Source organism: Apodemus sylvaticus, chromosome 10 (genome assembly GCF_947179515.1).
Source record: "Apodemus sylvaticus chromosome 10, mApoSyl1.1, whole genome shotgun sequence".
Classification (NCBI taxonomy): Eukaryota; Metazoa; Chordata; class Mammalia; order Rodentia; family Muridae; genus Apodemus; species Apodemus sylvaticus.
This window is the reverse complement of record NC_067481.1, coordinates 70,330,218-70,346,584: the sequence shown is the minus strand read 5'-3', so window position 1 is coordinate 70,346,584 and position 16,367 is coordinate 70,330,218. Positions and strand designations below refer to the sequence as shown.

The following is a 16,367-nucleotide window of genomic DNA, read 5'->3' as shown; positions in this document are numbered from 1 at the left end:
GGGAATAAAAACTCTGAGATAACAGCATTAGTATTAATGTATGTGTACTATGTAGATGTTGGGATTAATTATTTGTATAGTTGCAGCAGATTGGAGTTTGAACTTAAGGGCCAAGATTAGATTTTTAAATTTTACATTAGTGCTTTGCTTCATGTATGTCTATGCACCATGTATGTGTCGTGTTTACAGAGGTCAGAAAAGGGCATTGGATCCTGTGGAATTGGAGTTGATGGTTGTGAGCTACCATGTGGGTGCTAGGAACCAAACCCAAGTGCTCTTCATCACTGCGTCATCTCTCCAGCCCCATAGTTGCTTTTTATATTTGTTTTATATTTGAATATTTGTTTTCATTTTAATCTATGTTCTGTTTACCCACTTTTGTAAAGGTAGCAGAGCAGGGTTGCAAAGGCAGTAAAGTCAATAAAGCAAACATTAGGTAAGTTTGATCCTCAGAATTTAGGTTGGAGAGATAGATCTGTTGGTGAAGTGTTTTCTGTGCAAGCCCAAGACTCTTATTACAGGTTTCTTTAAAAAAGATTAGTATGATGACAAGCAACTGTGATTCTTACATAGAGGGGACAGAAACATGAGTCCCTTTTCTAGCCAGCCAATCTAGCCAGTTGGTGAGCCCCAACATAAAATACTATATATATTAGACACTGATGTAATTCTCTGGCCTAAAACCTCACCCTGCCAACCCTCCAAAAAGTCAGCCATGATGGCTCATGTTTGTAAGGCTCCCAAGCCAGTGAGACTCTGTCTCCAAAAATTAAAGGAAAGTTTTTTTAAGAACAATACTCAGGGTTGTCCTCTGGCCTCCGCATGATACATATAATAATAATAATAATAATAATAATAATAATAATAATAATAAATTAGATCTTCAAAGACTAATAAATTTTTAACATTGGTTCAGAAACTCAATAGTGTGTGTGTGTCAGTGTCACACACATGCTCATGTGAATTTTGAGGTGTTTAAAAATCCTGAATGTACAAACCGTACAGGATTTATTTAGTCATTTCACACAGCAAAGCAGGAAGACTAGAAGAGTAGTAAATAGCTGTATATTATTTCTATAGCCTGGGATAGAAGAATTAATTTGGATTAAACATAGAAGAAAGCTTCGTTGCTTGCTTTCTTTATTTTCTGTTTGTTTCCTTTGCCTTGGACAGTTATCACATGCCGTATTGTAGCAGATGTAGTAACAGCCTATACAAGGAATAAGTCATTTCGTTTCCTAGATCCTGCAATGGTGAAATGCCAGTAGAGAGAACAGATGAACAGATGCTATTGGGAACTTACCCTCTAGAATATCTCAACTCTTAAGTCTCTGGTTGCTACTAAATTACAATCTAAAGACTACATAAGGAGAATGATGGGAGATAATGTGACACCTTGAGTTTTGTTTTTTCTTAATCTTTTCTTTCCTTGGGTTTTTAGGCAACACCTGAGCGTCTCATTATGCATTTGATAGAAGAACATTCTATTGTGGACCCAACATATATAGAAGATTTCCTATTAACTTATAGGACATTTCTTGAAACCCCTTTGGATGTTGGCATCAAGCTTTTGGAATGGTTTAAGATTGACAGCTTAAGGGATAAGGTTGGTTTATAAATATAAAAGACCTAACTTTAACCTTTAAATTTTATTAGTAAACACTTTGGACTTAATAGATAAAGTGGAGGTTTTGTTGTTTTTGTGGAGAAAATAAGTTTACCTAAATAATTTAGTGAGTCAGTTTAGACATGTGTTTGGTCATTTTCCTAACAAATTAGCCTTGAGAAAAGTAGATATAAGCTACAGAAATCAGAAGCTGAGGTAAGACGGTAATGCAGCTAGTTGTAAACTCAGGAGCCATAGTAGTAGTTTGTGCAGATGGATCAAATATGAAGCTAGTTAGTGACTTTTTAAGTAATACTCCATGAAAGAAATTTTCAAGAAGATGGGTTTTTGTGAGTCTCCGGATAAGACTATCCAAGCTTTTCTTAGTTAGAAGCGCTTTAATCATCTGAAAAGTTGTCAGCACTTAGTTTCTTTCCTATAATGTATGGGAAATGTGTATGGGTTATTTTGTGCACTGAGTATTGTTTGCTATTTTTGATTAATGATTTTAGCTTATTTAATGGAACATCTATACATTTAAGGAAAGACAACTCATATTGTTTGGAAATAATTTGTTTTCAGAAAGTAAAAGTGGGGTTATAATTTCCTGGTGTGCCTTCCTGAATTACATGTTCAAGATAATAAATCATATGTGAGAAAACTGTGAAATTTATTATTTAGGAGACTGTCCAAAATGACAGCCTTTCCTTCCCCTTCGCTACCACCAATGTTTTAGAATTAGATACAAGTACTTTAGCCCTGGGAAAAATAAAGGGGTACTTAGGAAAAGAACCAAAACATTATTTAGAAATAGCTAGATATATTTATGTAAAAGTATAAATTGGACCCTTTCATACACCATATACAAAAATTCATTCGAAAGAGATCAATCATAGGAACATAGGAACCAATATTTGTAGCTATGTGAGAAGACACATGCCTACAGTTCACCACCCAGCTAATATAAGACCAGTGTTGCAGGCCTGAGACCAGCAATTTGACTCGGTGAGTAAAGACACTTGCTGCACAATCCTAACAACTTGGAGACCTGAGTTCGAACTGCAGAACACACATACAGGTGAAAAGGGAGAAGCAGCTCCACAAAGTTGTCCTCTGACCTTGGTACATATCATGGCACGTGTACCCCACACATATACCATCAACATATACAGTAGTAATAATTGAAAACATTTTTAAAAACCAAAACATTATAGCCCTTAGGCTAATTTAGTTCTGCAGATTAACATTCAAAACACAAGCTACAAAAAGAAAAATGACAGATAAGCAGAACTTCAAATATTAATATCTTTTTTCTGTATCAGAAAGTTCTTTCAAGAAATACAAGATAGGGAGATGACTCAGTGATTAAAACACTTTGGTTGGCAAGGACGAGGATAGGAGTCTGCATCCCCAGAAACCATGCAAATGCCAGGTAAACATTGCAGCCAACCTATAGTCCAAGCCTCAAAAGGTGGAGATGGGCCTTCCCAGTTCAAGCTAGCTTTCAAAAGTAGTCATATCAGCAAGCTCTGGGTTTGATTGAGGGACCCTGACTTAGTGACTAAGGAAGAGAAGTGATAGAAGATGATTGCCAATAGCAACCTCAGAACTGCACATGAATAGCCCATACACATATGAAAATGGTAAAGGCAAAAAATTGCCTAAAACAACATACAAATTTACAAATCATAGATGTGATATGGATCCACTAACCAGAATAAAGAATTTTTAAAACTAAAGGACAAAAAGACAAGCAACATGACTGAAAAATGAACAAATGACTGTAATAAATACCTCTTGAAGAAGATTCATAAATGGTTCACAAACATATAAACATGTTTACTCTCATTGCACACATGAAAGTGTACTCAAAACCAAATGAAGTATACCACTTTTCACCTACTAAGATGGCTTTTTAATAGGAGAAAGTAAATACTCTTGGGGCTATAAGGAATGGACACATACCTAGTATTGAAGATTGTGATATAAACTGTTGTATTGTGGAAAATAATTTAGCAGCTCTCTACAAGACTGAACACAGAGTAGACACATAATCCAAAAATTTTTCTGCTAAGTATGTACCAAAAGAAAAAAGCAGGTTTGCAAGCAAAAACTTAGACACAAATATTCATAGCACTATTGATAATAATTAGAAGGGAGGAACAACCCAAAATCATCAGGGATAAATGAATCATGCATGGCAGTAAAAGTACATATGCATGAAATTGAAGTGCTAAGTAGAAAAAAGTGTAATATCTGAAGTAGGAAAAATCCAGAGACAGACAAGCAGATCAGCAGTAACCTTCAGGGGCAAAAGGCTGCAGAATGAGAATACAATAATTAGTGAATATGGATTCTTCTTTTGAAGTAATAAAACAGTGGTTCTCAACCCTCCTAATACTGGGACCCTTTAATACAGTTCTTTATGTTGTAGTTGTGGTGACCCCAACCATAAAATTATTTCTGTTGCTTATTCTGTAGCTATAATTTTGCTACACTTAAGAATCAGAATGTAAATGTTTTTAGAGATAGAAAGTTGCCAAAGGGGCCATGACCCACGCATGGGTTGAGAACAGTTGTGCAAAAGAATGTTCTAGAACTTCATATAATGAGTGTGGCATTGTTAGATGTACTAAATGCCACTGCAGTGCTTTAGACTGCTTAAAAGTATGAATATTCTGTCACAAATTTGGGAGTGTGAATCATTACTGACTTTATTAGGCACAATATTCAAATCCACTTATATTTGTTTTATATTGAGAGTGGATTATCTGTGTGTATGCAAGTCCATGTACCACATGAGCATCCTCTTGCTCTCTGCAGTTTTTTGTTTGTTTGTTTGGTTGGTTTGGTTTGGGTTTGGGGGGTTTTTTGGGGGTTTTTTTTGTTTGTTTGGTTTTTTTGGGTTTTTTGGGTTTGTTTTTTTTGTTTGTTTTTATTTTTTTTGTTTTTTTTTGGGTTTTTTTTTTTTTTTTTGGTTTTTTTTGTTGTTGTTGTTGTTGTTTTGTTGTTGGTTTTTTTTTTTTTGAGACAGTGTTTCTCTGTATAGCCCTGGCTGTCCTGGAACTCACTCTGTAGACCAGGCTGGCCTCGAACACAGAAATCCGCCTGCCTCTGCCTCCCAAGTGCTGGGATTACAGGCGTGCGCCACCACGCTGGCTTCCCTGCATTATTTTTTAAGACAAGGTCTCAAGCTGGACTAGGAGCCACCAATTTGGAGCTCCCTGGACTATCCTCTCTCTGTCTCCCAGCACTGGACGTACAGGTGTGTGTCACCACACCCTGGTTTGTACACAAGTGCTTACAATCTGAATTTAGATCTTCGTGCTTGCACAGCAAGCACTTTACACACTGAGCTCTCTCTTCTAGCCCCATGTTCCTTAATTTTTTTACTTTGCCTATGGAACAAAATAAATTTAACTCAACACTTTGGAAAATTAACAATATTTAATGACTTTTTTTAGATATGTTTTTCTTCAAAAATTTGGTCAACTACATTTTTAACATTTTTAATGTTTGAAATGACTGCCTGCACTTATGAAAGACAAGGGCTTGTGTTTAAGACACTATGTGAAATACGTATCTTAGTTTATATCTCCTTGCTGAACCAAAGGAAACGTGCTGAGATTAAACTGCCTCTCTGTTAGAACAAAGGAAGCTCAAGAATAGTCAGACAGAAGAGACATAACCCATGCATTCTCCTGTTTCCACAGGTGACCCGGATTGTACTTTTATGGGTAAATAATCATTTTAATGATTTTGAAGGTGATCCTGCTATGACTCGATTTCTAGAAGAATTTGAAAAGAATTTGGAAGATACAGTAAGACTCAAAAGAATTTATTGTTTTTATAATTCAGAATTCTCCCTACTCCCTCAGCAAGAACAGCAACTCAGAACAAGTTCTGTTTTCTCCCATGTCTGTTGTAGGATGAGAATTTCTCACCAAAAAAAAAAAAAAAAAAAAAATGTTCTTTTTATGCTCATGTTTGTTTTGGAACTAGCCTCTTGTTAGAACGTGCTAGAATGAGTGTGTGGCATTGTTAGATATACTAAATGCCACTGAAGTGCTTTAGTCTGCTTAAAAGTATGAAGTCAGATTACCCAATCTTTATGCCTTAGATCTCAGTAGAAAGTTGTGGTCACCTATTTGGGGAGATTGTGAAGGCTGCAATGAGGTAAACCTGGAAACAGACTGTCACAGAGAAAATACTGAGGAGTGTAGTTCCCAGAGCAAGTGGGTCAAGTTGAGCACAGAAGGAACAAAGTGGCAGTTCTGGTCCCTTTCTACCCTCAGTTCCTGTAGACTTTCCTGTAGCATATCTGCTCTGTGCAGAATGAGGAAGCACAAGCAGAGATTGGGGAACCTTACTGATGGACCATAGAGGCACACTAACGTCATTTAGCTCTTACAATGCCAATGTGTAGCTATTTAAAAGACATTGGAAAGCAAGACTGAGCCATGGATTGTTCCCATCCCCATTGAAATCTCCCACTCAAAGATACTATGTGTAAGTGTAGAATTTGATCAGTGCTCTGGAAGAAAAAAATCTATAGCTTTTTATTAGAGCTATAGCATGTTCACAAACACATTACCTGTTTGAGAGTCATTGAATATTCAAGTAGGGATAGGACTTCAAGTGAGAATGTTACTGAGTTTAAAAAAGAGTTAAATATTTTTTTTTTTTTTTAGAATTAGAAACTTGGATGTGTCTGAATATTAGGCAATAGGAAGTTATTTTTAAAATAGAATTTTAGAAGATCCTGTTTTGTATAACAGCCAGGAGGTATACAAGATAATACACTAAATTCAGAAAATTTGGGATAACTTTTCATTATCAAAAAGTCTTTTAAAACCCTGTTGAGAAATTTTGAGTGTTCTAGGGTAGAAGTACCCTCTCCCATCTTGTTTACCACACTCAAAAGTTCTGTCGTTTGTGGGTTTTGGTTCTAATCCTAACTATTGTAGAATATTTTAAAGCCTGTAAGAATAGGTACATATATGTACACTTTAGTCTTTTCTGCTTCACAGAAAATGAACGGTCACCTCAGATTATTGAATATTGCCTGTGCTGCAAAGGCTAAGTGGAGGCAAGTTGTGCTGCAGAAGGCGTGCCGTGAGTCCCCGCTGCACTTCAGCCTTACTGGAGGCAGTGAAAAGGGATTTGGAGTCTTTGTTGAAGGAGTAGAGCCTGGTAGCAAAGCTGCTGAGGCAGGACTGAAACGGGGTGATCAGGTGAGTAAATAAGCCCATGCTTGAACAAGAGTTTTGATAAAGAATACATCTCTTACTTTTGTCTCTTTTGGGGGAAGGTAGTTTTGAGAGTGAGAGAGTGTGTGTCTATGTCAGAGACAACTTTGCGTGTTTTCCTTAGGAGCTGCTTACCTTTTTCTTCCTTAACAGCTTCAGTGACTTAGAACTTACCAAATTGGCTAGGGTATCTTCTCAGCAACCTCCTGTCTCTTCCCAGCACCAGGAAATTAGGTCCCCAGCCCTAGTGTTAATATGTAAATAGGATTTGTTTTCAAAATATTTTATCATATATTCATTACTTTTGATGGGAAATTTATAATCGTATGGTTGAAACTATTCTACAGGGCTCAGTCAGTATAACAACCTTTGAATGGCCCTCCCTGTTTCCCAAGGATTATGAAATTTATCCTTGGCAACTTCAGAATATTCCAGAAAGATGTTCATGAATTAGCACCCATACAAGTGTGATGGAATAGATGATTCACAGTGCTTCCAATGTAAGTGGCTGAAGATTAAGTGATAGCATCAAATTAACTAATGTCCATATAGTACCACAGCTGCATTTATAAGCAGAATGAACTAGATGAAAAGCCAGGAAAAACTGAGATATGGGAAGAATTAGGTGATTGCTCACTGGTTTGTTTGGTTTTTCTATTTGGTTTGTTGTTGTTGTTGTTATTCTTTTTGGGTTTTGGTTTCTAGACAGGATCTCACTATGTTCTTGAAATTGAAAGTACAGAAAATAATACAGCCTAATTCTAACGAGCCCAAGAAATCAGTAGTTTAAAATGCTATCTCGCTTTGTTAGAAACTAGGTAAAAGGTCACATTCCAGAGCCCGCCCTTTGTTTAGACCTAGCAGAAAGGCCTTGAATAGGTGATCCTGGCCCCATAGGGTAACTGAAAATGGACTAAGCTTATCTTGCTTCTGTAAACTTACCCCATTACCCCTAAGCAGGAGTTCACGCAGCTGTAGACATTATAGGAAACTAATTGGTTCACTGAGCGCGGGCTCCGATAATTTAAACTGATTGGCCTACAAACTATGGAGTGGTACAAATCAATTGGCTGCATTTCGCGGGCTCTCCATGCTAAGAAATGATTGGTTTGTGATTCGAGGGTTCTGTCGTAAACTTATAAAAGCTGTCTCATTTCGGTCCATAGTCATCTGACCCTGCGTGGCGCATGGCTATGGAACCCAGAATTCTGGAAATAAAGAAATCCTCATGCCTTTGAATCGAGACCGTTTCTCGAGAGTGATTTGGGTGTCGCCTTCCGGGGTGTGCGGTGCTAGGGCACCCTCGGTTTTTGGGGTCTTACAAAATCAGTGTATAGCAGACCAGACTGCCCCTTTAACGCACAAAGCTCCTCTGCCTCCTGAGTGCTGGGCATGTGCCAGTGTAATGTGCCATTATACCTGGTTGGCTTATTCTTTTTAGGAATTAAGTAGCTATTGTGCAACCTAATTAAAAATGTAATATACTGTATCTTATGTATAAAGTATAATTCCCAAGCTTACTTCAGTCATTTTATTTTATTAATAACTAATTTTATTAATGTCTGGGAACTTGTTTGGGGCGGGGGTGGGGGTTGTTTGTTTGTTTGTTTTTGTTTGGCTTGGTTTGGTTTGCTTTGGTTTTATTTTCAAGTACTGGAAATAAGATTACAGCTTTCCAATGTGAGACAAGCACTTTACCACCACTAACTTACATCCTTGTCCCAGGAATCTGTATTTTTTAAAAAAAACTCTATAGATTTTCATGTACACCAGAGTTGTTTTCTCGCTGATCTTCAGTTTATATATAAAATGGCCACCATTTAGCAATGTCTAAAAATAGACATATACTCTTTCATTCTATTTTTGTTAGGAGTTTGTTGTCATTTGGTTTGGTTTGTTGATAGTATACATAGGGATAAAACCCAGGGCTCCACACGTGCTAGGTGAGCACTACACTATTTCTAGCCCCTAAAAATACTGTTTTATAACCTAGAGATTATTGCTGGTGCATGGTAAATAGAGACCACCAAACAGCCTGCACTGCCCTGAATGTCAGAGATTGGTGGGTGGGGTGGGTGGACATAGTAGTAGGTCAGGCATGGTAATGCACACCTTTAATCCCAGCAATTAGATGCAAAAGAAGATAGATGTCTAAATTCAGGCCAGCCACAGCTAGCCACATAGTGAGATTTCTGGGCAGGGGTAGGGAAATAGTAGTAATCCTTTGATTTCTTTAAGGGAGTTTTTTAATCTGGCCCTTTCCTCATTAAAAAATATCTAACAGCCAGTATTTTAGAATTAGTATATTTATTATGATTTTTGAAGTATTTTATCATAAAACATTTAAAAACATTTCTCACAGTAGGAAGGAGGACAGTGAAATCCAAAAATTATATTCCCAACATGAAATCTGACCTGGTTTTGCTTCTTCAATCTTTTCTCCCACAATCACCTCTAGTGTGTCTAGATCGTTCAACCCTATTATATCTCATTTTACAGACATATCTGTATATATTTCAAGATGTTTTGTTTAATGTGTTATAAAGTTCTATGGTAACAGTGATTTTACTCTTAAGAACATTTTAGTTGCAGAAAAATATCCCATTATCATATTGTTGCCCAGTGGAAGTCAGAGACCAGCCCTTAACTTTTTTTCATATTATTGACTCCTACACATACACATCTTTGTTCTTGAATTTCAACATTTTTGAGGATTGTTAAAATAGAGATATCTTCAGTGCCAGGGTATTTGGGTATATAGGTATGGGTTATTTGGGTTTGCTTTGTTTTGTTTGCGACAGAGTCTCACAATGTAACTTTGGCTGACCTGGAAACTCACAAGTCTCTTTGCTGTTGTTTGTTTGCTGAAGAATTTTTGCTCATTAAGATTTTTTATCTTTTTCTTTGCCCTTGGGATTTACTTCCCCCCACCCCCATCCAGGAAACGGTTTTGTTGGTAAAGGGGTGTAACCAAATTAAGGAATCCCTTCTGTGAAGAAGCAGTTTCTCACCTGAAGAAAAAAACATCATGGTAGTGCTGGTTTTGGCTGGCTGCTTGGTTCTTTTATTAATTTAAAAAAAAAAAAAAGAAGAAAAAGATAGGAAATATTTAGAATCCTGATTTGTTTGATTTGTTTTTTCCCCTTAAGACAGAGCCTAACTATGTAGCTCTGTACTTTCAATCCTCCTGCCTTAGTATTGGAATTATAGGCATACATTAGCATGCTTCTTTAAACATGCATGAGTAGTGTTTTAGTCTTTCGAACTAGACATGATTAAAATTTTTCTTCACTTATAAATTATCATATATATTATATATATGTATATATTATTCACACACGCAAGTCATGTATGTGTGGATATCTGAGAAGTCAATTCTCTCTATCTGTCTGTCTGTCTGTCTCTCTCTCTCTCTCTCTCTCTCTCTCTCTCTCTCTCTCTCTCTCTCTCTCTCTCTGTCTTTTGGTTTTTCAAGACAGGGTTTCTCTGTGTATTCCTTGGCTGTACTGGAACTCTGTCTGTAAACCAGACTGACCTCGAACTCAGAAATCTACCTACCTACCTCTGCTTCCCAAGTGCTGGGATTAAAGGTGTGCACCACCACTGCCTGGTGTCAGTTTTCTCTTTTCACTCTGTGGGTCCTGGGGATCAAATTCAAGCTTGGTGGCAAAGCACCTTTACCCACTCAGCCATTTCTCCAGTCCCTGTTTTATTTTTCCCCTCCCCATCTTTTTTATAGGTTTGTTTTATTTTATGTGTATGTGTGTTTTGTGTGAATGCGTCTGCCTGGAGCCAGCAGAGGTCAGAACAAAGTATTGGATCATCTAGAATTGGAGTTATGGATGATTGTGAGGCACCATGGGTGTGGAAACTGCATTCTCTGTAAAAACAGTTCTTGCTCTTTTTTTTTTTTCTGATTTTCTTTTTTTTTTAAATTTATTGATATATTTATTTACATTTCAAATGATTTTCCCTTTTCTGGCCCCCCACTCCTCGAAAGTCCCATCAGTCCCCTTCCCTCCCCCTGTTTTCCCACCCAACCCTTCGCACTTCCCTGTTCTGATTTTGTTCTATACTGCTTCACTGAGTCTTTCCAGAACAAGGGGCCACTCCTCCGTTCTTCTTGTACCTCATTTGATGTGTGGATTATGTTTTGGGTATTCCAGTTTTCTAGGTTAATATCCACTTATTAGTGAGTGCATACCATGATTCATCTTTTGAGTCTGGGTTACCTCACTTAGTATGATGTTCTCCAGCTCCATCCATTTACCTAAGAATTTCATGAATTCATTGTTTCTAATGGCTGAATAGTACTCCATTGTGTATATATACCACATTTTTTGCATCCACTCTTCTGTTGAGGGATACCTGGGTTCTTTCCAACTTCTGGCAATTATAAATAGGGCTGCTATGAACATAGTAGAACATGTATCCTTATTACATGCTGGGGAATCTTTTGGGTATATGCCCAGGAGTGGTATAGCAGGATCTTCTGGAAGTGAGGTGCCCAGTTTTTGTAGGAACCGCCAGACTGATTTCCAGAGTGGTTGTACCAATTTGCAACCCCACTAGCAGTGGAGGAGTGTTCCTCTTTCTCCACATCCTCGCCAACACCTGCTGTCTCCCGAATTTTTAATCTTAGCCATTCTGACTGGTGTAAGGTGAAATCTCAGGGTTGTTTTGATTTGCATTTCCCTAATGACTAATGAAGTTGAGCATTTTTTAAGATGTTTCTCCGCCATCCGAAATTCTTCAGGTGAGGATTCTTTGTTTAACTCTGTACCTCATTTTTTAATAGGGTTGTTTGGTTTTCTGGAGTCTAACTTCTTGAGTTCTTTATATATATTGGATATTAGCCCTCTATCTGATGTAGGATTGGTGAAGATCTTTTCCCAATTTGTTGGTTGCCGATTTGTCCTCTTGACGGTGTCCTTTGCCTTACAGAAACTTTGTAATTTTATGAGGTCCCATTTGTCAATTCTTGATCTTAGAGCATATGCTATTGGTGTTCTGTTCAGAAACTTTCTCCCTGTACCGATGTCCTCAAGGGTCTTCCCCAGTTTCTTTTCTATTAGCTTCAGAGTATCTGGCTTTATGTGGAGGTCCTTGATCCATTTGGATTTGAGCTTAGTACAAGGAGACAAGGATGGATCAATTTGCATTCTTCTGCATTCTGACCTCCAGTTGAACCAGCACCGTTTGTTGAAAAAGCTATCTTTTTTCCATTGGATGTTTTCAGCCCCTTTGTCGAGGATCAAGTGGGCATAGGTGTGTGGGTTCATTTCTGGATCTTCAATCCTGTTCCATTGATCCACCTGCCTGTCACTGTACCATTACCATACAGTTTTTAACGCTATTGCTCTGTAGTATTGCTTGAGGTCAGGGATACTGATTCCCCCAGAATTTCTTTTGTTGCTAAATGGAGAGAAACTTGAAGCAATCCCACTAAAATCAGGGACTAGACATGGCTTGCCCCCTTTCTCCTTATCTTTTCAATATTGTACTTGAGGTACTAGCTTGGGCAATTCGACAATATAAGGAGGTCAAAGGGATACAAATTGGACAGTTCTTGCTCTTGACTACTGGGCCACATCCTTTAGGATTCCAAAGATAATAACCGTTTAAAATACAATTAATGTAAGATTTGGAAATTAAGCAGTAAGGGGGAAAATGATAATCCAGTTTCTAATCATTGTTCACAAATAATGTGATTTTATTCAAGTTCTATTTTAATTTTTCTACTGTGAAGCTCTTAAGATTATAATTGTGACTAATATTTTTATCTTAATTTATATTTTTAAAATATTTTCAAGATAATGGAAGTCAATGGACAAAACTTTGAGAATATTACGCTTGCTAAAGCCCTTGAAATTTTGAAAAATAATACTCATCTTTCTTTTACTGTGAAGACCAACATTTTTGGTAAGTTTTGTTGTAAAAACTACTGAGGTAAGGTTTTTTATTTTCTGTAATAGAAAAACTAAACTCATTTCAGTGAGATAGATGATAGTAAAGTATGAACTTTATTGTGAAGCTGCTAAGATTATTAGGATTTTATAATCTGTAATTTTTATGTAATCTAAATTTCATGGAAATAGTAGTAATCCTAATCCTAAGGAAATAGAGATTCAGCTCCAGTCCTATTTAAATTATCTCTATAGTTTCTGTTGTGTACTATACAGTACAGAGTAAAATAATGAAACCTAGATGACTTTAATAAAGCTTAGATGTCATAAGCAGACTTTTTCTTCTCCTGACCTACAAACCTAGCTTTCCACAGTGAACTAAATGCTAGATTAGTTGTTTCATCAAGTAAATTGGATGAAATATATGAATGAGATTGCCTTCCCTGCAGTGTGGAAACATTTATAGTAGCTATACTGTGTTCTTCAGTTCTGTGACATGAGGGACTGGGCCCTGGGCCTTACACACGCTGCTTGAGTGCCCTATAGCTGAGCTACATCTGTACTGTGCGTTGTTTTTCATATTGTTCTTGTAATTTTTAAGGTTCGTTGTCATTTGCTATATAGACATTTTTATGATTATCATTTGCTTTAGACTCTATTGAATTTTGGCTAAAATCATGACAGTGAAAGCCATAAATCCAGAAAAGCAACTGAAAACCAAAGACTGCTTATAATTTTTACAAGACAGAAGAAGAAAATCCCTTTAGGTTGATTAGATTGCAATCAGAATAACAGTAGAATCCTAATAATATACCTTTCAGAAGGAAATGGAGTAGCTTGGGGATTAGGACAAACTGAAATGTCTCTCTTGGTGCTGAAGAGATGGTTTATTGGCTAAAAGCACTTACTATTCTTCCAGAGGACCTGAGTTCTGTTTCCATCACCCACATCAGGTAATATCTATCTGCAACTGCAGGTTCAAGGAAACTGCTGCATTCTTCTGAACTCAGCAGGCTCATGCACATACGTCAGACACATGTGCACATAAGTAAAAACTAAATCTCATTTTCAATGTCATTTTCATATGCTTTCGTCATAGCAGTATAGTCTTGTCTTGCTTAAGACCCTACAAGATAGAAAAAATATTTGTCTGTTCCTCCAAACAGAAGCTTAATATCCAGACTATATAAAGATCTCAAAAAGCTGGTATGATGGAGGCAGGAGAATTAGGACTCCAAGGCTCGCCTGAGCTACCTAAGACCCTATGTCCAAAATACATAAGACAAGAAGGAAAGGAAAGCACTTGGAGGCTAAAGCAGGAGTAAAAAAAGTTCAAGACCTGGCTGAGTTATATAATGAAATGCTGTCTTAAAAATCAAAAAGAATGAAAAAAAAATCTTTTTTTTTTTAATGAGCACATTATCTAAACAGAAACTTCTCAAAAGAAAGAGCAGACATGGTCAACAAATATTTGAGGAAGTACTCAATATTATTAGCCATCAGAAAACTACAAACCCAGACCACAGTCATCCTCTGTCATAAGTAACTTTAAAGAAGAAAAATAGAGCAGATGTGTGGAAAAGGCACTCTTTACACTCTGAGTGGCAGTATAGCTTAGCATAACTGATGTGCAGAAGACAAGTTCCTCAGACAGCTGAACAGTACTTGGGAATAAGGGTGCTGTCTACCTCCTTAGTGGATAGCCTTAAGAAATGACATCAGGAGTGCAGAGGGCCGGAGGTGCACCCGGAGGCCGGCTGCAGGGAGGCAGCTTGCACTGGTGAGTCCCTCTGACCCGACAGAGCGGAGGATCCAGTCAGGAGGCCTCTGGCAGGAGCCTTCAGATCTCTACCTCTGGATCGGGAGCAGCCTGGGCCACGCGCCCCCTCCCCAGGCAGTGCAGAGGGCCAGCCTTGGTCAAGGAAGAAATAAAGAAATCAAAGACATTTTAGAATTTAATGAAAATGAAGACACAACATACCCAAATCTATGGGACACAGTGAAAGCAGTGCTAAGAGGAAAACTCATAGCCCTGAATGCCTCCAAAAAGAAAATGGAGAGAGCATACACTAGCAGCTTAATGACATACCTGAAAGCCCTGGAGCAAAAAGAAGCAAATTCACCCAGGAGGAATAGAAGGCAGGAAATCATCAAACTCAGGGCTGAAATCAATCAAGTAGAAACAAAGAGAACCATAGAATCAACAAAACTAGGAGCTGAGAAAATCAACAAGATAGATAAACCCTTAGCCAGACTTGCCAAAGGGCACAGAGACAATATCCAAATTAACAAAATTAGAAATGAAAGGGGAGATATAACAACAGAAACTGAGGAAATTCGAAAAAATCATCAGATCTTACTACAGAAGCCTATACTCAGCACAACTGGAGAATATGGAGGAAATGGACAATTTCCTAGACAGATACCAAACACCAAAGTTAAATCAGGATCAAATAGACCATCCAAACAGTCCCATAACCCTTAAAGAAATAAAAGGGGTCATAGAAAGTCTCCCAACCAAAAAAAGCACGGGACCAGATGGCTTCAGTGCAGAATTCTATCAGACCTTTAAAGAAGACCTAACACCAATACTCTTCAAACTGTTCCACAAAATAGAAACAGAAGGAACACTACCCAAATCGTTCTATGAAGCCACAATTACACTGATACCAAAAACCACACAAAGATCCAACAAAGAGAACTCCAGGCCAATTTCCCTTATGAATATCGATGCAAAAATACTCAATAAAATTCTTGTCAACCAAATCCAAGAACACATCAAAACGATCATCCACCACAATCAAGTGGGCTTCATCCCAGGGATGCAGGGATGGTTTAATATAAGGAAATCTATCAATGCAATCCACTACATAAACAAACTCATAGAAAAAACCATATGATCATTTCATTAGATGCTGAAAAAGCATTTGACAAAATTCAGCATCCTCTCATGCTACAAGTCTTGAAAAGAACAGGAATTCAAGGCCCATACCTAAACATAGTTAAAGTAATACACAGCAAACCGGTACCCAATATCAAACTAAATGGAGAGAAACTTGAAGCAATCCCACTAAAATCAGGGACTAGGCAAGACTGTCCTCTCTCTCCATATCTTTTCAATATAGTACTTGAAGTTCTAGCTAGAGCAATTAGACAACATAAGGAGGTCAAAGGGATACAAATTGGAAAGGAAGAAGTAAAATTATCACTATTTGCAGATGACATGATAGTATACTTAAGTGACCCAAAAAACTCCACCAGAGAACTCCTCCAGCTGATAAACAACTTCAGCAAAGTAGCAGGTTATAAAATCAACTCAAGCAAGTCAGTTGCCTTCCTATACTCAAAGGATAAGCAGGCGGAGAAAGAAGTTAGGGAAATGACACCCTTCTCAGTAGCCACAAACAATATAAAGTATCTTGGTGTGACTCTAACCAAACAAGTGAAAGATCTATAGGACAAGAACTTCAGGTCTCTGAAGAAGGAAATCGAAGAAGACTTCAGAAAATGGAAAAATCTTCCATGCTCGTGGATTGGCAGGATTAATATAGTTAAAATGGCCATCTTGCCAAAAGCAATATACAGATTCAATGCAATGCCCATCGA

At 37.6% G+C, this 16,367-nt stretch overlaps 1 protein-coding gene across 5 annotated transcripts in view; it reads left to right on the top strand.

The window, feature by feature from the left end:
* The window catches only part of Rapgef6 (Rap guanine nucleotide exchange factor 6), a 183,335-nt gene that overhangs the window by 106,740 nt on the left and 60,228 nt on the right, over nucleotides 1-16,367 (top strand). For all 5 annotated transcript variants that reach the window (XM_052195332.1, XM_052195333.1, XM_052195331.1 and 2 more), the window contains 4 exons: nucleotides 1,442-1,606; nucleotides 5,320-5,427; nucleotides 6,637-6,840; nucleotides 12,669-12,777. In XM_052195332.1, coding sequence (XP_052051292.1) covers nucleotides 1,442-1,606; nucleotides 5,320-5,427; nucleotides 6,637-6,840; nucleotides 12,669-12,777 — 586 coding nt within the window. The remainder of the gene's footprint in view (nucleotides 1-1,441; nucleotides 1,607-5,319; nucleotides 5,428-6,636; nucleotides 6,841-12,668; nucleotides 12,778-16,367) is intronic.